The sequence below is a fragment of the Calliopsis andreniformis genome, chromosome 3, assembly GCF_051401765.1.
Source record: "Calliopsis andreniformis isolate RMS-2024a chromosome 3, iyCalAndr_principal, whole genome shotgun sequence".
Taxonomy (NCBI): domain Eukaryota; kingdom Metazoa; phylum Arthropoda; class Insecta; order Hymenoptera; family Andrenidae; genus Calliopsis; species Calliopsis andreniformis.
In genome coordinates, this window is record NC_135064.1 from 15,411,475 (window position 1) to 15,435,150 (window position 23,676).

Consider the following 23,676-nt stretch of genomic DNA (forward strand, 5'->3'; position numbering starts at 1 on the left):
GATACTCATATATTCTTCAAATACCTCACCCTGTACAATTTACGCTTTTTATCATTATTTCTACGTGCATTATCTTTAGCAAATCTATCTTCCAGCATCTTAACGTGCGAGTTTCCAATCCCGTGTATCGATGTAAAGGCATGCGACGAAAAGTTTTCTCAGCTATGTGAATTTTCTGAGGATATCTAAGCATATCAAAGGTGCGTAACACGACGACTCACATGCTTGTAGCACGTGCAAAGGAAAGAAGAAATATACGACATTTCTAAAGAGCTTTTGACCACGATCAATTAAAACCAACATCGCCGCTAGCGCGATCGAGTTGCATTGAAAGGTCAACTGCTACGAAAAGAAAATGCGTTTTAGGATGTGATCGTGCATTCGTATACAAGTTGTATAACGTGAAAAATGTACCATTAGGTACCTCTCGACTTGCCGTCGTTCATACGAGAAGTCTCTAAATGAAATTCTACGACGACGAGCTATTTCAGTCTTGTCACGTGAATGTTGTCTTATTTTTTTTTTCTGATTTCATTTCTTGAACATGAAGTCGCGACTTTGGATACGTTTAATCGTCGTTGCATCTGTTGCTCAGCGACGAAATGCTCGAAGACTCGAATTTCTTCTCATCAGAGTCAATCGAAACAAGCGAATGAAAACTATATGCAGAAGATCGCTAATAGGGCAGAAGAACATACACTACACCATATTGAAAAATAGCTACGAGCTCAAGTTATCTCTCGTTGAGTTAAACTTTCGTTCGGTGATATTCTGAACATGAGTAGAAACTCCTATTTGCGAGGGTATTCCGGCAACACGATACTCTCTTCTTTTCTCTTTACACGATACTAGTTTTCCCTCAAATCCTTCTTGCACCTAAAAGGCAGTGGTTGCCAGAACCTTCGACACAAATGGTGATATCTAATAGATAAAACCACTAATAGTCAAAATATTGGAAGTAAAGAATAAGACAGCTAATCGATAAAGAATAATATTGATAATTTTAGTACATTTGCGAGCGAAATGCGTGCATATGAAAATTACGAAAAATGTATGCGCGAATGATCACTTTTTAAAAATTTGGCTGCATCACGAAAAAAGAAAAAGGCAAATGCATGTGCTCATAACTCGTTTCTCTTCGGGAAGCTTAATTAAAATCTGTATATACAACCCTTACTACATTATATATAATAATATAATAATAATAATAATGTTATCTCTGTGTTATTACTCAGAATAGAACGTTTGTTAATGGTAGTCGTAACCTTGCAATAATAGCGAGAGTGATAATCAAATATTTAAGAAAATAAATGATTAATAGTAATGAAATAATTATCCATTAGCGAACAGTTACATCTTAATATCAAGAGATCTACATAAGACAGTGGTAGATTAATATCACAATAAGACTAATCAGGCCTCGTGAAACTGGGGCACACAATTTCTTTCCTCCTTCACAAAGTTTGCCTACTCCTCCGCTTCACCTTCACGTTTCACTAATTATTCACGACCCTGTCGTCGGCCACGGGATACTTCTATCAAACGACTCAGGTTCCCTCTTCCTCGTGGATACAAACACAAACCCAAAAAAAAACCACGTTCGATGCTCCGACTCCTCATTGGGAATATACATATGTATCATATCGCGCGGGAATCGTTGTTAAAACACATTCATCCTTAACGCTACTCTCCCCGTACATTTTACAGCAAATCGTATAATTCCGCGAATCGGACATCGCGCCGTTCACCTAAATCTCAAACACCATTCTCCGTGACACTGTCGAACGACGACGACCCCGAAACGACCGTTTGCTCCTATGAATATTCACCCTAAATCATCGACAGAGCAAACGATCCCGTCCCCCGACGCGCAAAATCGCACAACAGCTAAGTATTCACTCGCTATCTCCTGGAGGACAAGGGGAAGGAACGAAACTCTATCTCTCTACTCGTTACTTTCGATCGACTACGAGATTGGTGCATACGTGCACGTCGTTACGATTACCTGAGTGACAACATCGGCGTGCTAGACTGCTTATTTCGGGTGAACCGAACGCGAGAACTGGAAACGACCGTGTCTCATCCGCTACTGGTCGTCCAGTGTGTGCCTACGTCGGATCGTTTTGGCCTCATGGCTCGATGCATGCCGAGACTAGCGACGTTCTAGCCTAGCCTTTTGGGCGTCGAACACGACCGGGGTCGATCCAGCCAGCCAGTTCTACATGCTTCAGTATGTTCATGTTCTAAATCTCCACTCTCCGCGTACACCATATAAAACGAACCTACCACGATCGAAGAACAGTACTCAAGTACCAAACTCTACTTTCAAATCGATTGGCTTCAGGCTCTCACAGCAAACCCGCATTTCTTTATTGTCGAGACCAAAATCGATCGTTCAAGAATATCCTCTTTTAAGGAAAGGAACCTTCTATTCCCTCTTCCTTGGAAGAAGCAACGCGTTTAGCCTGATTCTTCCCTTAATCCCGATGGTACGCGCGAGAGGGAGGTCAATCGCGACAAGCTTCCGCGCGAGAGCATCTAGAAGTGGCTAGCGCAGACCCGACTTCACAATATCGGCGGTAAAAACGTACCGGAATCGTCGAGATTCGGATCCAGACTCGCGACGATATCGCCGGTCGAGGCGTGCCTCGAGGAGGTAGTGGTGCTCTGGGTGTTGCTCGCGAGCGCGTGGCTGCTCGCGCTGCCGTTCAGCTTGCTCTTCACCACGAGGCCCGCGTTGTCCGTGTTGTCGGCGGTGAACAGCCTCAGCATGTTCTTCCGCCCTCCATACAAGCGGCACATGTTGTACGGAGGGTCTTCGAAGGTCGTCGTTCGCTGCCGAGGCGCGCTCACGGTTACGCTCACCGTCTGCGCGTGTGCCGACTGCGAGGAGGTCTCCACCGTGGTCGTGTTCGCGTTCGCGTTGGAGTTGGCGTTCGCGTTCACCGTCGACGAGGCCATCGTCGAGGATGAGGAGCTCACGTGAGAGGGGTAGGACGGGTTCAGCCACTCGTGACGCCTTGCCTCGTCGGGGGTCAACCGCTTGTTTGGATCCCACCTGCGGAAAACGAGCATCCACTTGTGATTAGAGGAACTCGACGTGGAGAACTTTTGCGTGTAACGAGATGCTTCAGATCAGAGGATCGAGGATGTCTGTGGTTTCCTTTTTTTGTCTTTAGGGTGAAGTTTAATCCCTTCACTTGCTCGTTCTTGTACTGTTCAGAGCTGGTACACTTGGGCACAAGGGCAAGAGGGGTCCCTCGATGGCACCAATTGACTTCGCGTTTTCGTCTAGTAGTTGTGACCGCTTCGACCAATAGTAATAATAAGTCGAAAGTACGTGTGAGATTAGGCGGGGCCTAACCACTGAGACCAATTAGACTCGCATACTTTCCAGATGCAAGTTTACCAGCTTTGAACTGTATGTAATGCTAGTGGATGTAAGGAATGTTTTAAGTACAGTGGTGTCGGCATAAATGTAGTATCCTATCCTCAGTAGGTCTTGGAGTTTAAATGTCTGTCTTAAGGCCTACTGACAAGGAACATCACTTTAGTGTCATTTTCCAAATATGATGGAACTTGGTATACTCTTGTCTCAATTTCAGTATTAAGAACTTAATCATACTTAATATATATGTTACATATAGTCAGAGGAAAACTTACTCGAGGCATCTGCTCACAAAGTCGACGAAAAGGGTATCCGAACAGCACAGAGCTATCTCAAGATTCTTGCTACCGACCCACCTCTTCTTGCCCTTGCTGTTTGTCATGCATCGTGGATTTCCCTTCTGGTCTGAAACCATAATTTGGCTATTCAGTATCAGCAAAATTACATATCCCCACGGTGCTCTATAATATCGAGGAACCCAACCACGATCACAAACACTCGGAAGCATAATAACAGATCTGAGAATCTTCCTGTCGAAAACATCCTTCGGCTTGAAAAATAATAGGACACTATCACGCATTAATATTCGCATGCTTCGATTCTTCGATACAAGGTCTTCTTAAAACTACGACGCCAGTTCCATTGTCGCCAACAGAAGGCAGTATTGTGGAAGGTTACGTAGCGTTTCTTACCGAAGAAAAGCCTACTTCGGGACGCGTCATTGATGATGTAGTCGGGCGGGAGTCCAAGAACCTCCATGATGCAGGCAAGCTGTTCAACTTCATCCTCGCCTGGGAATAACGGGCAACCGGTGTAAAGCTCAGCCAGAATGCAACCTAAACTCCACATATCGATCGGCGTGCCGTATGGAAGACCCAGAAGTATTTCTGGACTTCGGTAAAACCTGGACTGAACGTATGTATATACACGCTGGTGGCTGTAGCACGATGATCCGAAATCTATGACCTTAATCGAGCTGCTGCCCCGCTGCTTCAGAAGCACGTTTTCCTGGAACGAAAGCAACGCCCTATCAGAAACCGGCATTAAACTGAACAGGCCTCGATGAAACCCACCCTCCTGACGCATACTTCGCCGCTTTTACGTCGCGTTCGTTTATTTCGTTCATGAGCGAACGATCGTTAAAGGAAACTTGCAATTCCACGCTCGACGATTCTTTTCTCCGATCATTTTTGTAATATTTGTTTAATATTGAATTTTAACGATTTCTCGATGCACTTAAAGGCCCGTGAAAAGGGGACTTCGAAAGCAATTTGAACTTCGGTTTGAAATTTTATAGAAATGTTGAGATAGTCGACGTTCGAAGGCGAGATCATAGCGGTGATAAGAATTATCTGTTATGGCTAATGACGAAGATTCGAATGTTTAATTGCGTTTTGCACGCAGGATGTGGGTTTATATAATTTAAGCATAAGATGGTAGATAGATACTGTTGGGAGTGTAGATGCGTGCGGTACTCACGGGTTTTAAATCGCAGTGGATGATGTTCTCTCGGTACAACAGTCTCAGGCAGCTAATTAACGAATTGGCGAATCGTCGTATTAGGCTCAGGCTAAATCCCTGATAGTTATTCTTTTTGATTAGCTCGTACAGATTCAAACTGCAACAGCGACAAGAAATGATGATGAGATTTAAGACTTGTCTATAACAATAAATATTAATTCAATAAAAAAAAATAGTTACGGATAGTAAATGTCCATTCGCAATAATCATGTTGAGAATTTATGTGAAATCCTAAAGCAAATTCTTGCTGTGTCATTTTTAGGATTGAAGAATAGAGAGAATACAATCTTTACTCGTACTTGTACAATAATTTATCTTATAATTAGACTCATAAAATTAACCCCTTTAGTGCCAAGGTACTGATCTGTTATGGGAAAAAATATAATTTTTTGTAGTTGATGTACTCTGGGAGGACTCATCAATATGGGGAAAAAGTTTCGTTTCTCAATAATATTTGTGACACATACAGAATTTTTTTATCCACGAAAACTAGGTAAATGTTCTCATTACTTATATCTGTAGTTAGGCGGTTGGCATTAAAAGGTTTAATATAATTGAGTATAATTGATTGGACCCTCAGCTCAACACACAAAAGACCCAATTGCCGAAACAAGACATGAATGAAGTACCCGCATACCTCATTAGTTCGAAAGTGATGCACAAGTGGTTCCTGAAGTAGAAGTATTCTAGCATATGTATCACATTGTGCGACGCGTTCGCGGCCAAGTCTTTCTTCCTGAGGTGTTCCAAGATCTTCACCTCGATGAGCGCCTGATGATGGAATCTCTTTTTGTTCCTGCAAGGACGGCAAGCCGGAATGCGTCATTTAAATGAAGGAACAAAGAGAGCAACGGATGCAGGGAACGACGAAAGCGCGTGTAATCGCAGAGGAGCGCATCCGTATTTGTAATTGAAAGTGATTCACGTGGCTGACTTCGTTTCAGGACACGTTTGCTCACCTGATGATCTTGATGGCGATGTACTGTCCCGTCTTGTGATCCAACGCTCGGATCACCTGGCCGAAGCTTCCTTTCCCTATCACCTCCAGGATCTCATATCTGGACAAACGACCGTACAATGCTTCCTTATTATGAGTATAACACACGGACGTTTAGATATTTCAATCTGCAGCGTGCTATCTTGCGCAAACAATTACCATTGTTGAGATTTCTATTGTTGGTCACTGAATGACTGATTCAGCCACGCGTTCAGGTTTATAAATTAATTTATAGGAGTGTAGCAATTACAGTGATAAGTGCTTGAGCAAGAAGTACTATAATTGGGATATGCAAATGTAATCGTTGGTAATGAAAAGAGATTGTAAAGGTACTTTTTTAAAGGCTGTGACTATATTCTGAACGAGGTGTAATTACAAGGATCTGAATAAGTGGCAGGATTTTCTTCTCTTTGGCTTATTAGCGTGTCAATAGTTTCTTTTAGAGTTTGTTTTCTTCGTAAATCAGTTTGTCATTGAATTAAAGGTAACTATAGAAATTTGTTCTTTCGGAGTGTCTCTTTAAAAGGACGTTAATGGATTAACCAACAGTAATGACGATTATAATGCGTAAGAACGTGAAATCGACGCGAATGCAAGCTCGCTAAGTGTGGCGATTAAAAGGAAAGTTCGAGGGGAAGGCTGAAGAAGAAAAAAGGGGAAACGCACCTGTACGAGATATGATCGTGGGGGACTTTATTGTAGTTACCATCCTCGTCGTCGTAGCCGCAGTTTTGGGACGAACCTTCCTCGCCGTGAATTTTGTGGGCTGACAGCCCGAGATACCAAATCTCCGAGTACTTTCCAATTTCGGCGCGTTCGAATTCCGTGAGCCTCGAGCCGTAAAACTTGAGGGTTTCTTGAGGTGTCATTGGCAATTTCGAAGCTGTTTTCAATAAAACAGGAAAATGTGACATCTATCTCTTCTCTTATTTATAGTAAAGTAGATAGATCGATCCCTTCGTACCGAATAGACAAATGGAAAACGTGAACAGGTATTTTATTTAGACCAACTTCAATATTTTTGGCTAAAATAGTAACTTCATTTTTATAAGTTTGGACAAATTTGAGCGCCAAACCACTTGATTGTTGCTTAACTTTTCATATTTAAAATAAATATAAATATTTTCATTTTGTCGAGTTAATCGATATATTGAATGAGCAACTCTTATTGTAAGTGTCGTAGTTTAGAATAACCAACAATTTCAAATTTAGTATTCGCTAACAAACATTATCGTCTAGAGTAAAATGATACTTACGAAAAACGTCGTGAGACGTGGCATTGATTGAGGGCTCATGGATTGGCATATTGTGGATATTGTTGGTCGTCGAATTGTTCGTATTATTGTTGTTCGATTTATCCACTCGTATCGGTTGTATGGGGTAAAAGATTAGCTTCTGAAACAAAAAATCATCACAAAACTCATGAGAGTCTAGAAAACACTCACATTCATGTTTTTATCTTACATGTTCCAGCATTAACTATTGATCCCTGCGCGCGCCAGGGATTTACACGCTTTCAGCAATCTCAAGTTGGTAAACTCCATCTCACGCAATTAACGATGACCAAGTTGTTAACAAGAGTTTATAATATTCACATATTCAGCGTTCTGAAAGCATTATGTCCGCGACATTTACGTCGTGCCTGAGGGCTCAGCCAGAGAAAACCAACGAGCATTGTATGCATCGTAAATACAACGCATGCCATTAAAAGTAGAAAATATTAGTACGATATTACACGTACTGATTAACAGTGAAAGTTTTTACCGTCGAAGTCTACTTTCAGTGGAACAACTATGTCCCGTTTAACGAAAGCCTACAAGCGGCGAGTTTTCCATCGTCGACGCAAGCAAGTTTTTCCCTGTTCAGTTCTCTCGCGACTTTCAAATTTATTTATCTACGACGCATAAAGAAAGTCACGTTTTCGTCACGGTATTTTACAATCGGCAAGTTTCTCGTAGGGAAAGTGGGGAACGGAGAGCTTGCAATAAATTCGACGATGCACTTTGGCAAGAATGCAAATTACATTAGTGATAACCGTTCTTCTAACACTTGGAACACTTATATCTCAAATGTTATAACATTCCTGTTATCATTCAATCTTTGAACTCTTTTTTGACCAGTACTGTATATAGTGATCAGTTTATCTGGAAATCTTCCGAGTGTTAGCAGCATTTATTTCGTAAATGCTGTCAGCACTGTTAGTGCTCCTGGACTCCTACTGAACTTAGAGGTATTTCAGATAAACCCTGAAATACCTCTAAGTTACCCTGTAAATAGGCTCCGAGATAAAGAGAATCCATCACAAGTCCCAGAGAAGAACAACTTTCCACGCTCCAAATAACTATTACCACATCCCCAAGCATTCTGAAACCCCAGCCAAACGCAAGCATCAACCTCTAGCCGATGCCCTCCGCCAGATTTTGCATGTCGAGCACCAGAACCAAGCCCAAGCTGAACTCCTGCAACTGTGCACTCAGCTCAATTAATTCCAGCCACGCAACAGCAAACGCATGCTAGTGAAAACATCCAGGATTAGTTCCAGTAGTCGTCTTTTCTTAGATTCCCGGTGCATCTGCAATCGTGAGGGCAGAGTCAAATGAGCTGACAGTGCAACAGCGCGTCCACTTCCCCGCGGACCCTGCCTTCGTTCGCGCGAACCCCGAGGATCGCGAGGTGGTTCGGTTCGTCGATTCCCAGGGCACTCCTCCGCGATCGATCGCGTTTTACGGGCTCGTAAGTCGGGCGAAACGCCTGGAGACGTAACAACGAGGCGGATCTCGAGATTCGCCCGAGAGGGCAGGGGAAAATACGCGAGGAAAATTAATGGACGCGGTTTCGTGTAACTCCAGAGAAAGGGAGAACAATGATGCCAGACCGACGGCTGATTGTCATTCAAACGGCACAGGCGACCGGTGACTGCCCTTGGCCATACGGAAAGGCGACGCTTCGCAAACGAAACGCTTTAATGCCTGAAAGAGGAGACATAATTGTCGGCGTCGCGGCACTCGGTGTCGTTAAACTTGTTGAGCCTGAGCCGAGGGTCAATATCCAGCCGCTCTGGACATCTCGCTGTCGGCGGGAATCGGCACACTTTCGTAGAAAGCGTCTATTCGGTCTATTAGATTCTGAGGAGGATGAAAGAATGACTTTTGATCGGACAGTTTTTTTTCTTTTCGACAGGTTAATTTTCATGATCCGTGAGACTAGTTTGAATTTCAAAGGAACGAGAATAACTTGATTAATTTGAATGATTGGTATTCATGTGTGTGAAAGGGGATTAGATTATTCTTCTTTAGGGCAAGCGTTAAACATCGATTCGGTTATATCGGTTTTAATATTCTATTTAGGGGAAACGTATTAGTAGATGTATTTCAATGGGTTTTTTTAAAAGGAAAATCTAGAGAAGTGAAGGGTAGCATGAGGCGAAATGAATATTTTCGGGTTTATTATAGAAAATATTTTTGCTTTCAATATTTCCGCGTTCAGCAGAATCTGAGGTTTGAGTGAATGGGCCAGAGGGAGATTCAAGAAATACGTGATTGGTTAACTAGTCTACAAATTGACTTTTCCTACTTGTGTACTTTACCTTGAACAGGGACTGGTTTTAAGGTAGCATGTAGATACTTAAATACGTCCTCAGCATTAATGAAATGTTTGCATTGCATTAACCCTTGTTGACATGCATAATAACCGCACTTAAGAACAAATTCTAGGTATTTAATGTATTATTTAAGTAATCACGGGAGATAATAAACTATTGTACAAATGAAATTAACGAAATACAAAATACTTAGTACAATATTTTTCCTATCGATCTATCTCTAACATACAAAAATTAAAAAAAAACTAATGAAAGAAATCAAGATAACACCCACTTAATATCTATTAAAATGAAATCAAACCTACTAATGTCAAACATGTGAGCTAAGTCACTCGATCATAACTTAAAAGTACAATAGGATACAAAAAGAGCTGAGCCCCATTTCCGAAAATCAAGATCAATCACAGAAGGTCGAAAAAAATGCATTTATTGCCCCGACCGTCTATTGTTCGTGAACTCGAAATCCATAAAGAGACCATGGCCAGTGAACGATTCATTGCAGCAACGTGCAATCGCAGGATCATGCGATCGAACCGTATTCGCGATCACGCAACAGGCCCGATCGCAACGCAACGTAGACATTATCGTCCCGTAACACGATTAGATCCATCGATCCCAATGCAACCAAGAAGCCGTGGAGAGGCCTTCCTTTCCATGGGACAAGGTTCCTCCAAGCCCACGTGAGCCTCGTGACGTTCTAACCAGAACGATTCGACGCCAATTGATTAGGGTTAACGACGATTAAGAGTGGACGAATGTTGACATAAATTTCTATTAAAGGGTCGCCGAGAGCGTGCGTAACTGGCATGATGGAGGAACGTCCCTTATCGAAATGAATGTTCCTTTAGGGTTTGTCTTCGTTTATCAGGATCGATAATCGTGGTCTCCTTAGCGAGACGATTAATTAATTACCATCTCTGTTAAGCTTGTGGAGGGTTAACTTGAAGCGAAAGAGAAGGAACGGGTGTTAAGTAAGAAATTAGAATTGGTGACATTTTCCAAGCTACTTTTTGATGAATTGAATAATGGAGAATGTGGATTACTACATTTGAGGCATAATATATTATACTATTAATATTCTAAAATTACTATCGATATCTAGTTTAAAATTATTCTATTTTGGATGGTGTACTCTCGAGAGATTAAGGATTTGTCTACGTGTGGAAAAAATTTCATTCATCAATAACACAACACGCGTGAGGAGTACAGAATCCTTTCCTGATACATGAAAAATAGATAAATATTGCCTTGGCAATTTTCACTATACCTATGGTTAAGAAGTTGCCACTAAAATACATAGTTGAGTAAAATTGTATCTACCATTAATCCCATAAACAGCGCCCTGACTTAAGTGTGCGTTTTACTAAAGATTTCCATGACCTCTCCTCATGGCTATCCAAACACCAGCTCTAAATACTCCAGAGAAAAACATAGAAAGCGTCTTGAATATTTTAGAATTCATTACGTTCTTCGAGACACCGAAGGGAACAGCGAGCATGAAGCGGGTGCAAAGACGAAAGAAGGAATCTCCACAATCCCCGTGTCGCGGTCGAGCTAAAAATCGCCGCGAGAAGACGCCTCGCAGCTCGAGCTCGGGACTCGCGTTTCACAACGAGGCGGCTCGCTCGATCGACCTCGTGTAATGAAAAATTATTATCGGCCGGCCATCGCATGACTCGCGCCGCGGCATCGGCGCGAATAAAAAGTAGAGAGTGGAATAACCGAGGGGACGAAGAAGCATCTCTCAGCTCCTCTCTCGAGTTCCCTCTGCTCGTGTATAAATTGTAATCGTGTACTCTGACTCCTCCTCGTCCCCCTTTTTTCCCCATTTCTCCTCGGAGCCTCGGCGAGCTTCTGGCCGACGACAAACGCGCGGCGCTGTAACAGCTCGCAAGCATAAATAAAACGCGAGAATCACGAGTGGCCAAGATTCACGCGACAAGCCACCGCAAGCCAAAATCCGTGGCTGACCCTCGAGGATCGGTTCCCTTGAGAAGATCCCTTGGTTCTGGGGCTCTTCGAGCTTTAAATAAGATCTTGTGATGCAACTAGGGGTAGTCCTAGGTGCCACGGTCGCACGACTTCGTGATTTAAACCAAGGTGCTTCTTAAATAGAGACGTGCAACAGAGTGTCGGATAGGTGTTGTAGATTGGCTGCGTGGATGACTTTTCGTCGCGATTCTGTGTGCGAAACGTGAAGTATGAGATTTCTTTGGTGAGAGTAGCTGCTAGCTATTGTATACTTAATATAATAAGTATTAGATTCAGTAAGAAATATTGTTGAATTTTTTAATGCACACTCTGATGGTTATTCTTAAAATTAACTATTTTTTAAATTTTTTATCTATTGCTACAGCTCCAAATTTTACCATTCCTTAGTTATTAGTATAGAAAGAGCGATTACTGCAAGAAATGGTAATACTCTCTAGTATTCTATAAAATTATGATGTTTAGTTACGTCACAAACATCATAAGTATTCTTTAATTGGAATTACAGTACAGACTTCCATTTCCAGCATAATTTCAAGGAAAGAAAAAAAGAATTGTATAATCTCAATAACGCTAAATAAAACATGCTCCACAGAAAAAAAAACAGTGTAATTTAATTACAATACTGGCAACGTCTCAAGCTTCATCCGGTGGCTTTCCAGATATAAGAAGCAGCGATTAAAAAGTTCAGTCATGAATTATATTGAACGTATTCCAGGAATTTATAGCGTTACACGATCGCATCGGGACACTCGACAAACAGTATTTTCTATCATGTTTTCCCCAGGGAAAGATTCATTTCGCGTCGATAGAGGAAACGAAACAAAGGAGAACAGAGTGCAGAGGAAGAATAGATATCTCTCGTAACGGCGGATTTTTCCCAAGGACGACAGAACGTTCCAACTCGGCAATGCTGGTGTTTCGATCTTCGGGAGATAGGTACCTACGTACAATAATTCCCTACATCCAAGTTATGCATGCGGTTTGCCTTGTGACATCTCTTGGCTACAGCCACGCGCCTTTCTAATGCGATACACCTCTCGAACGCAACGTACCTACTGCCTCGATCTATCACTCGACGGGTGTCTCGAAAGTAATTGAACCTTTACTCATATACACTGCAGGCCAAAAGTATGGGACCATCTGATTATTTATTACCTTCTGTACCGTTAACAAATGTGAACTAGTCCTATAACGGTGTAGTCTTTAAGCAAATTTAATATGGTGACTTCTTTATTATTCATTCTTCTTTTTATTACTAAATGTTTTATTATTAAATGTTCAGAAATGTCTACCTTTTTACTAAACTGTAGTCGCATATTTTTATCCCACAGCGTATCTAGTATATACGATTTGCTCTATGTTGCAATAGAAAAATATTAATACTGTTTTTAGTAAGTTTAGATACACGTACGAGACTTTAATAAAATTGTCTATTGTAGGAATGAATTTCTACAGAATGCTGTGTGATGTTAAATTTAGATTGAAATTCAAATTCAATTTTGCTGAACTTAATTTGAATTTTATTCTAGTTTACATCAAAGTTTAGACGTGGATTGTATTACAAATTCAATTACTGGTGTGTGCTATTGTTGATCGTCGGCATTTACTGGGCTTACTAGACTGCTTCATTAAAGATGATGCATAAATGGATAAGCCATTAAATAATACACGCTTGACCTGAGATTTAAATACCGCGCCTCTGAGACTTCGATCACTCCACTTGTAAACGATATTTCATCTCAAACAATTTGAGAAAACTGTCCATAATTAATTTTCCTCAACCGCTATACAAATTTCAGATCAGAAAATTTCCAAAAAACAGTCGTCCACAAGAACCTCATAAATTCTAAAAGACTTGTCCTCCATTTTTCACTGAAAACAGCTTTCCAGATAGCCTTTTACATCGTCGTCGTCAATCGCCCATAAACAATACATTCATTCGATCCTAAAAACCTCGTCAATTGCAGAAATTGTTCGCAGATTGGAATCGCGCACCGACTCCGGAACCGTCGTTTAAGACACAATGCAACTTTCACCCTCTGTTGAATTCTAAGCCCACGCGCGCCTCGCGAGTCCGTTCTCCTTTCCAGTGTAAACAAAACGGCGCGTTTTCCATCGGCCATTGGCCATCGGCATTCACGCTCATCCCCGATCGACGCACCACCGTTTCCCTTCACCCGTGCCACGGCGACAGTAACTAGGGAACGAGCGTTTATTTCGCGGACACGCGGTACACGCGTGTTACCCACGTAGTTACGTGGGACTGGAGACACGTGGGCGTGCGCCAGGTATCTCGGAAGCACATTAGAAACGTCACCGAGCGGAGAACAGGGGCTCATTAACCTGCGTGCCGCGCACAGTTGTTGGCCAGGTGGGACGGATCGCCTCGAGTAATTATAAAAGTAACACCGTTACTCGCGCGACCGTGCGCCAACAGTTAGCCACTGTGCTGGTCATAGTGACACACGGAACCTTTGGGCAAGTATGAAAGTGCCTGACGCGTGGGATTGTTGGACACGCTTGCATTTGGCATGTTAGGTGCACTGGATGAGTTGCACCAACAATTATAGTTTGTAGTAGTTTGTAGTAATTGTATATACTGGGTGTATTGGGTGCACTAGGTGCACTTAAGTATTCTAGATATACTAAGTGCACTAAGTGTATTACATGCACTAGGTACATTAGATGAACTAGGTATATTATGTGCAGTGGCTACGCTAGATGCACTAGGTACACTAGGTGTACTGGGTGTACTAGGAGTATGAAGTGTATTAGTTGTGCTAGATATACTAGGTGTACTAGGTGTATTAAGTGTACTAGTTGTGCTAGATATACTAGGTATACTAGGTGTACTAGGTATACAAGGTGTACTAGATATAGGTAGGAGCGTCCCTTTTCGAAATGAATATTTCTTCTATCTACTAGGTGTATTAGGTATACTAGGTATATTAGGTGCAGTAGGTGTAGTAAGTACACTAGGTATACTAAGCATATTAGACATACTAGATGTACTAGGTGTACCAGGTGCACTAGGTGCACTAAGTGTACTTGCTATATTACAATTCGCGAGTCCTGGTTGCTCAGACACGTTTCGAACAGAAATGAATAAAAGACACTAATAGTCACCACGACATTATCTGGGAGAATTGCGCAAGTCTCCAGGAGTGTGAGAAAGTAGATGAATAGCAGAGTGGGAGTTGTCCCCTAATGGCCCCAACTGGTCGAAGTTGACGAACTTCATTATAATATTAAATGCACTAAGATACATAGGTATTTCAAGACTGTTTTTAGAGATTAACAAGTGTCCAGTTTCATTTCCATAAACTTTAAATATCTTAGTAGCAGGGTAATAATTATTCCCAGGGGATATAAATACACGTATACATCTACTCGTAAACCCGCATGTACTGAATTTGAGATCAACGACCGCGTGGCCGCATACAAATCCAAGCGGGTAATTAAAAAGTAACTCTATTATTTCAAGGCCGCCACCCAGCCGACTGAATAATTCACTGTATCAACCAGACGTATTTTGTTGTTTACACTAGATCATTGGCCGATTGTTTGCACGTAATCCGACCAATCCTGCGGTCTAGACTGATTCGTCGACATACCGAGATTACATATGTGCATGTGTTATTCTACACCGCGTCGGGCCGACGTTGAAAAAAAAGAAACTGAATTTTTTAAGGGCACGACCGAAGAAGCCTCCCGAGGAGCTGAAATTTTCATGTTTCTCATGAATACCTTTTCTCGTCTCTCGGACAATCTGCATCCTTGAAACTTTAAAAACGCTTTCAAAATTTCTCCGTTTGCGCGCCTCGGGACAGCGTTCTTCATCAAATGCAACGCGTCGAGACGCGCGTTAATTCAATCTGCTCCCGCTCGACCGGCTCGCGAATTAAAATCACATTATTTATAGTCCGCTACAGCGTAACACAGTGACGTAACAATGCCGCGTGTAACTATTCACAATTGCTCGCGAGACAACTCGACCGATAATCTTCGGTGTTAAAACGGTGGAGTGATGGCGATCGACGCTAATCGATTTTCAGGGGCTCGTGTGCGTGGGAGTCGACGACGCTTCGCGTGAAGAACTGATGAGTTTGAAGTTCATTGAAGCGGCGAACGATGAAGTCTGGAGAGTTATGTTCTTTCGCCTACACTTTTAATGATATCTTCTTATAAGAGGGCTTAGTAGGAAGTACTTCATGGGGCAAGAAGTTACTTGAAGTTTCGTTTGATTAATCATAGACAGGTTTCTATGAGGGTGCAGGCTTTCTTTGGTGAAGGATAAAACAAAACCTTATTCACGTGAAATACACATTTAACAATGTCTTTTTATTATTGAAAGATTCACAGAAAACATTCCCATTTAGAGGAAAATTCTAAAATAATAACTGAACATACACAAGGGTATAGATAATAGATTTCCCGTTTTCACGAATTTTCTATTAATAAAAAAGTATTAAGAATTTATAAAAGAGCCTTAGGTTCAAAGCTCGAGTTTTTATTAGGAAAAATATTTATTCCCCAACCGTTCGCAAGATTCTAGAGCATCTTGTACTAAACGGACGAACTAAATTTAACATTTTCAAAAGCCACTTCTAAAGGCATCGTCTGCAACAAGATCCCCAAGTAGATGATCGTAGCAGCTTTTGTTAGCGCAAGGTTAAAATTAAATCGGGCCATTCTGTTCTTCGGGTAAAACTCTGGGTTAGCTGTGAGATAAAGCTGTAAATGGACCACGAAAGGGATGCATCTTGTCAAGTGTGCGCCAACGAGACAGTTATTTAAACAGGGATGCGTTCTGTACGCCTAGAATGGTCGCTTCTAGGTTGGCTATGTATCAACTCAACGCCAGCTTGATTAATTGCTCAAAAGTGTTAGGGCTCATTGGACCATCGAGGACAGGCGTAAAATTGGACGTGGCTCGAGATCTTCATCCCTGAGTTCTTCCTTGAACTTTGCTTCGCTGGTCCTTGGTGGTCCATTAGAATTTCGGACTGTAGTTAAGCTAATTTATCGGTGCCTTTGACGACGCAATAACTGGGATCTGACTGGTCTTGGGACACGATTAAATATTAATCAGACGAGGGACTTTTTAGGTATAGTCTCGGCGACGAAAGAGAAAAATTCGTTTCATAGAAAATTATTGATTGTTAATTTAACACGATAGTGTTATCTGTCACCTGTTTCCATAAAAAAATAAAAAGCAGGAAATATTTTATAGGAAAGACAGATATAAAGTGTTTCATGATATACTACTCTTACAAATGTAAGTTTAGAAACACAGCATGGAAGCCAATTAACATGAAGTGCATTATCCTTCATTTTCTAATCCTATACAAAATGAGGGGGAAAGAAATACAGCACCCAACATTAGACAGTGCAGACCATGGCGAATTAAGAGAACTAATGGATTAAGTTTAACAATCCGCAACAGCGATCTACGTTCTTATTAAGATTACACAATCGTTAACATGAGGTTTACAACTTGCTACGAAAAATGTCTCTTTCAAACTCTTTGTTAGCTGGAATTAGCTTCTACAGAAGCTGTCTAAAGAAACGATATTAAATCTCATTAAAAAGAAAAAAAGCGTGCCATAAACTACAAGAAGGACTATTATATTACATTGCGCCATAAGTCTTTTTCGTAATTTTTACACTCAGTTTATTGATATTACGATAAAAAAAGAAAGAAAAAGAACTTACGGGACAACCTAATAACTCAAAGGAACTAAGAAATCAAAATTAGTAACCTACTGCAAAGTGTGACCCTCTTCCCATTCCATTAGCGGAAGAAAGGGGTCAGTGTTCATCGAATTCTTCACCATCCACTGGACAGAGACCTTCATTGAACGCGAAATCGATGCGCCAAGGGAACGACACCATCGATATCAGTTCGAACGCTATCATTGACCCACTTTCAAAACCCACGAAAGCCTAGGTGAGTGGTATCGATTCGCCCACGACTTGCCATCTCTCGCAACAATCGAAAGTTATGGATTTACGTTCACTTCAGTCGCATCCCGACCGGAAATTAGCCTGCGTTTACATAACGATGCAGTAAGAGTGAGCTCCAGTCGCGACTGGTGCTACTACTGCTTCCTTCTTCTATATTTGAGGGGAGAAGGAGTTTCGCACACGGAACTCGCCTCCAACGCGAGTTTCCACTGCTGGCCAGCGGCACGCTCGAAACCCGCGGCTGAATTTCATAATTGCGCGATGCTAATGAAATCGAGCGAGAGAAACGCGCGAACCTGGAATTGCAACAGTCTTGGGCCCCGTTATTATTGCAGGTTTCTGCGGAGAACAGCTGGGACGCGCGTCAGCAATGGTACTGAGGAACACTGTGAGCTCTGATTATGAGCACTTGGGTTGCAATGTGAAGTGCACTATTGATGTAGGTATAGAAGTGTTACTTTAGCAGATGAAGTAAATAAAAACAGTTTGAATATTTAAAAACTTGAGTATTTGAAATGTTGAATATTTGAAAATTTGAATATTTGAAAATTTGAATATTTGAAAATTTGAATATTCGAATTTTGTACGTTTAAAAATTTGAAAATTTAAAAACCTAGACATTTAAATAGTTAAAACTTCAAAATTTCTAGATACTCAGATACCCTCTTTTCTTCAACATAAAAACCTTCTAAATTTAACTCTCATTTCTTCGAACAACTTCCTACTATCAAAAGATGTACTATTTCCATAAAAAAAGAACGACTATCTTATACAAAAACAGGAAAAAAACTGTGTCAAGAGACATCGTCGGTTCCCTATCAACACCATAGCCACAGAACGAGGCGATATCCTGCCTCGCTATCTAAACGAACTGCGCAAAAGAGCAAGTTACCCGACTGGTTGTCGAAGCGCAGCAAACTAGCCCGCGAAGTCGTAACGCAACCAAAGCGACGAACGAGATCTACCAAGCACCTTCGGTTTTCATCTCGTCATACCTTCATCTCACATTGTTACCGCCATACGCTCTGCTCGCCAACGGTTCTCAACGAATTATGCAGATTGCTCAACGGTCGATCGGCAACGAGCGCTGCTTTCCTACGTCCAGAACGACCGTTGCTCGTCTTGGGAACGAAGCAGGCCCGTGAATAGACGACCGAAGGATTCGCGACGAAAATAGCGACGCACGTTAAATATTAAATAGCCGAGATGCGAAAACGGAACTGGCTCGCGTGCGTCAAACTAAGCGGTCGTCCTTTTTAGAAGGCGCACGGATGCGTCGGTGGAGGCTTCCCTGTGGATAGGAGGCTTTATAAATATTGTGAGCACACTCTGAGCACGTTGGGAAAATGTATGAGATGAGTGGAATATGTGGAGTAAGAAATTACGTAAGTGTTTTGAAGGAAATATTCAGAAGAGAGCTGGAGAGATGATGAAGATTGTTGTTGAAGGCTTCTGATACTTTTGATGGAATTTTGAAAGCTTTCGTAGGGGTAGTTAAGTCTCTAATGTCTTTGGATCTTGGGATTTTGTTAAGAACTTGAAATGAAACTTGAAAGCTTTGGAATCTTTTGAAATATGAGATTCTAGGGCACTTAAGTTGGATCTACACCAATACATAGTTCGCGAACACTGTTCGTAAACAATGTTTGCAGAGTTTTTTTATCCTCCTTACTCAATTTTTTTCACGAATACTAAAAACAGTGTTCGAACAGATACATCAACAGACGATTTCTAGGAAATTTAATTTCCATACTGTTTGCGAGCTCTGGTATATACCCACCTTTGGGATATAAAATTTAATTCTGAAAGTTGAAACACAAAACTGGGAAGCTTCTAAATTTCAAGATTTTAAATCTTAATAACTCCATAATTTAAAGAGTTGAACCCTTTCAAAATACAATAAGAAGTCTGATTCATGGTACCAGTATCAGGATTGCCATTCTCTACCACTTTGGGCTCATATTCTTGTCAAACTAATTCTAAGGGGTTAAAACTTCACTGGTCACCTAGGGTCTCAATATCCTCAGAATGTCTCGATTATCTGCTGTCTTACTGTTTATATAGGAAATATCACTTCCTCCTCCAGTCACAGAGGTACCCTCGCACCGCAAATATTGAAACGATGTATCGTGTTCGACCGCAGTCGAGTGACGCAGATCACGTACAAGTCGAAGCGGAAAGGATTAAAATATCTTTCCCGTTCTGCGACTCCGCAGACGGGAACCAAATATTAAAAAATAAAGACGCGAGTTTCAACCGACAAACGAGCCACCGAGCAGGAAACACGAGGATGGAGTGTTTTCCCGATCCATGAATTTAAATGGCATATTTCATTATTTAAAGCCAGCCGCTGTTGCCGACGGTTGGGTGGACCAGCCGGAATCGATAAAAACCGGCAGCGTTACATTTATGGATGAGAAGCAATTTCTCAAGAAAATAACAATGTCGAGGGTACTCGTGGCCGACAAAAGCGATCCACAGCATTATCTGCCGACGAGGCTGGCCTCGAATAAAACCTGCTAGAAAATACCGAAGGCACAGCTTCTTTCTCTGCTCGGTGGACGCGTGCGCGCTCGCACTCTCGCAGGACTAACCTACGTTTCGAATAATAAACTGGTTTCGAAGTTCCGGTTTTCCGTCTTTCTTCTCGTCTCGATACACCCGGTTGCCATTACCAGGGATATCCCGCGTGCACGCGCGCGCGTGGACCTTAATAAGGCAATGAAACCTTTATGCTCATAGATGGAGAGACTAGACGCGACCCAGGCGTCTACATCTTTCTCTAGCGTCTTTCCATCGCGCATTCCAACGTGTACGAGCATCCTCCTTGATCGATCGAGGACCTGTTCGACGAGGGCAATCGGCGCAAGCCATATACAGGGCGCAAATAAATATCGGGGACACTTTTTCGGGGTCGATTTCACGGGGTCAGGACGAACTTTGCGGAGAGGTTGCATCCGTAAGTGGAAGTGGGAGCGGTGGCGGAGCTTGTTGGGACTCGGCTACGTGAAAGTCTTTCTTTATATCTTTGCGAGGGTTTGTGGTCATTTTTATTTGTGGAAGGATGGAGAGTGCTCGACTCGTTACAACTTACAAGTTATAGTAATAGGTGTGACCAATTTAGCCAATAAGAGGAATGCGTGTTTGCCGTCTTTCTGTGTTTTTCCGCGCAGGGAAAGCCTAATTTTACCTTCAAATTAAACCTAATCTTCCTTTTTAGAATGGAATCTAATTTTATCTGACCGACTGCCAATGTATTAGCACAAAAAGTATACAAGTTGATTCCCGCTGATGCTAACAAGGCACAAAGTGACGATTATATTGTCTCAGACGTGAATATTCACAGCGAAGGAGAGTCCAGCGCGGATATTCAACGAAGACAATCTAAACAATCTTCAAGCACGTCTGAGAATCGTGTTCCTGAAACCTTAGTCGAGCTAAAGTTTCACAAATCGAAAATCTACATAAATAATTTCATATTTACAGTCCCACGGTTCTCCAACTTCTCATCAAGGAGTGTCCATCACTCTCCCCATCGGCTATTGTGCCTGCCGATTCCATTTAAATCATAAAACTGTCTTCTGGAAACAGCAATTTTATTACAACGCGCATTAAAGATTCCGTTACACGCTCCTCTCCCATCGGAGGAGCGACGAGGAGACAGACCCTCCTCATGATACTTGTGTAAACGGGGCCCCGATCGAAGACAATAGAAACGGGAAAGAGACAATCGAACGTCAAGCCCGTGGAAGCCTTTCGTTGCTCAACAACACAGCAGCTTCTGCCTGCGTATTGAAATTCAATCGTGCTGCCACATCTCGGATGCCTTTGTCGTCCGCGCGCCTCGTAGGACGCGCCGACACAATTTCCGTTTCGGCCACGGGGCAACTTCGAACGCCTAAACTCCCGCCTTTTTTCTACTATTCTGCGGGAAGATCAGGCAAGTCACTCAGCAACAGCAATTATACAGAATGACTTAACGAGTTGATAATGAAAATTCTTAATGAATCGAAAATGAAAATTCGATATGCAGACCTGTTTAAAAATTCTAGTACCTCTAGCGGTGATAAAATATAATATAGAGGTAGGTTTCGATTTGCAGAGACTGGGTTACACCGAAATTGAGTTACAGAGATAAAATAACGCATTTATGCGTGTGACAAATAGTTCGTATCAAAGTTAGCTTATATTTCGACTTGTAGTTTTCACAGTAAAGCGAAAGCATATATGAAAAAACAAAACAGAATTTTTCACAAATTGCAAACAATTTTGGCTCGTATTTCCCACACGAATTTCCTAACTACAATTATCTTTAACTGCCACATGATTGCGAGAAGTTAGCAAGAATTCATATACAGATACATGTGCCCTCTGTACAGTCATTCGCATTAATATAGTAGACGGGAAGTGCAAGAGAGCAAATAAGCACTTTAATGCACTAATTTGTAAGGTATTATGGCTCTTTCTAATCTACCGAAGGAGAAAAGTAATAAAGGCTTCCATTAAACCAAGTAATGGTTACCAACGCGTTAATCAATCCTCGACGCGTAAATAACCGATTATCAGCGAAAGCAATTACTGGGTGAATTCTAATTATCGAGTATTTAGTTAATGGGTCCCGCAACTTTCACTGAAAGACACGCTTCGGCCCATAATTAGATCGCGGCTAATTGTTGCAAACGCTCGCTCCATGGACACCCCTTCGATCTGAGATAAGAAACAGCGTGGAGCATAAAATCTCGCCGAATCGGAGAATGTGATTACATTTCGTATCAATCTCTTCTATCTGCTATCGATTGCCTTTAATTGATCGTTAATTGTGGTTAACTTAGGAGAAATATTCGTATTCATATTGTTAGATAGGAAATATTTAATTATCAATTTTTAAGCGATACCACGTGCATGATTTCTTAAAATTTTAGATTTACCAAGAAAAATATAGTAGTTCAGACAGCTATTGTTCCTGTCAGCTAATATTTCTTAGCAATTTTCTCGACTTTTCATGCGTATAAACGAAGTATAATTGAATCTGTTCATACCTGTCTACTAAATTAAATACTAGAGGAAAGATGTGTAGGATCTTATGGAGTAACGGTACAGATCTTACAGCGCAGACTTGCGAATACGTTAAAAGATTCCTGAAGTACCCAGTATGTACTGTGACAGGCATACGTAATGTGAATAATTTTCGAAAAAAATATTCCAAGATATCTAACAATAAAAAAATTCGCGGAATTCAGATTTGGAGATTACCAAAATCATTTCGACGCGCGTCGATAATTTCATATGGTTACAATTTCTCTATTTTCTACACACAGAAATCTTTCACTTTTGTAGCATGTAATTTCTAAATATCTCTCTATATTCTGTCCCATGATCTCAAATCAATTTAAAATACAGATTCAACCTCATTTTCAGTTCTATCTTCGATCACCTTCGCGGTACTAAATAAAATCTAATTTCCTTTCAAGACAAATTTAAAAATGAGTGAAAACCAAGGCTATAAAGAAAGACACAAATTATCTCCCTCATCTTCAGCGTTCATATATTATACCACCTAAATTCAATCTATTAAATTACTTGGTAATAAAGAAAAATAAAAGAAAATTGCCCTATAATTCACAAAACCCCCTGAGGTTAAAAAGGATCATACATAAAAATACACCGAAAAGAAACCACTGTCCAGCTCTCTTAACGCCCCAAATTTCGAGCAGCTGACCCCAGGAAGCAACCGGATGCGTCTCGCGCAGAAGTCGTACACGTCCTTCTTGCACACGTGAACACTGTGCACACGTGTTACAACGTGGGTTCGGCGTATCGTGTCGTGTTGACACATGTAACCGCGGCGAGCGAAACGCAGGAACGCGAGAAAGGCATCGAATGCTTCAAACCTCTCGGTGCATTCTTCCTTTTAACTTGTTCCACGGAGGTATATGCGTACACCGCCTCCTCTGTCGCGATTAAACGACGACAAGAATTTGGGAACGTGGCCAGAAATGTTCAGACAAAAGCGAAGACAATGGTAACGCGCGCTGTAGAAAGTGTTCGCGAAGTGAGAGCAGATGGACTCTTCCATTCTGCTCTGCTGCAATTTGCCTCAGCCGCGGCGATTGATAAAAAGGGTCTCGTCTTGGATAGCATTCAGAGATGAGGAAATGGCGAATGAGTGGAGGAAATGGAGAACAGTGGCAGATGTGGTACGTTTGTACC

General features: G+C 41.6%; 1 protein-coding gene across 1 annotated transcript in view; it reads right to left on the reverse strand.

Annotated features, from left to right (window-relative positions):
• Positions 1 to 2,565: 2,565 nt before the first annotated feature.
• Positions 2,566 to 23,676, reverse strand: part of LOC143188708 (uncharacterized) — a 150,230-nt gene continuing 129,119 nt past the window's right edge. The window contains exons 3-10 of the mRNA XM_076393115.1: positions 7,163 to 7,301; positions 6,573 to 6,789; positions 5,869 to 5,967; positions 5,547 to 5,705; positions 4,868 to 5,006; positions 4,081 to 4,396; positions 3,664 to 3,793; positions 2,566 to 3,058 (exon numbers count right to left, since the gene is read on the reverse strand). Coding sequence (XP_076249230.1) covers positions 2,566 to 3,058; positions 3,664 to 3,793; positions 4,081 to 4,396; positions 4,868 to 5,006; positions 5,547 to 5,705; positions 5,869 to 5,967; positions 6,573 to 6,789; positions 7,163 to 7,301 — 1,692 coding nt within the window. The remainder of the gene's footprint in view (positions 3,059 to 3,663; positions 3,794 to 4,080; positions 4,397 to 4,867; positions 5,007 to 5,546; positions 5,706 to 5,868; positions 5,968 to 6,572; positions 6,790 to 7,162; positions 7,302 to 23,676) is intronic.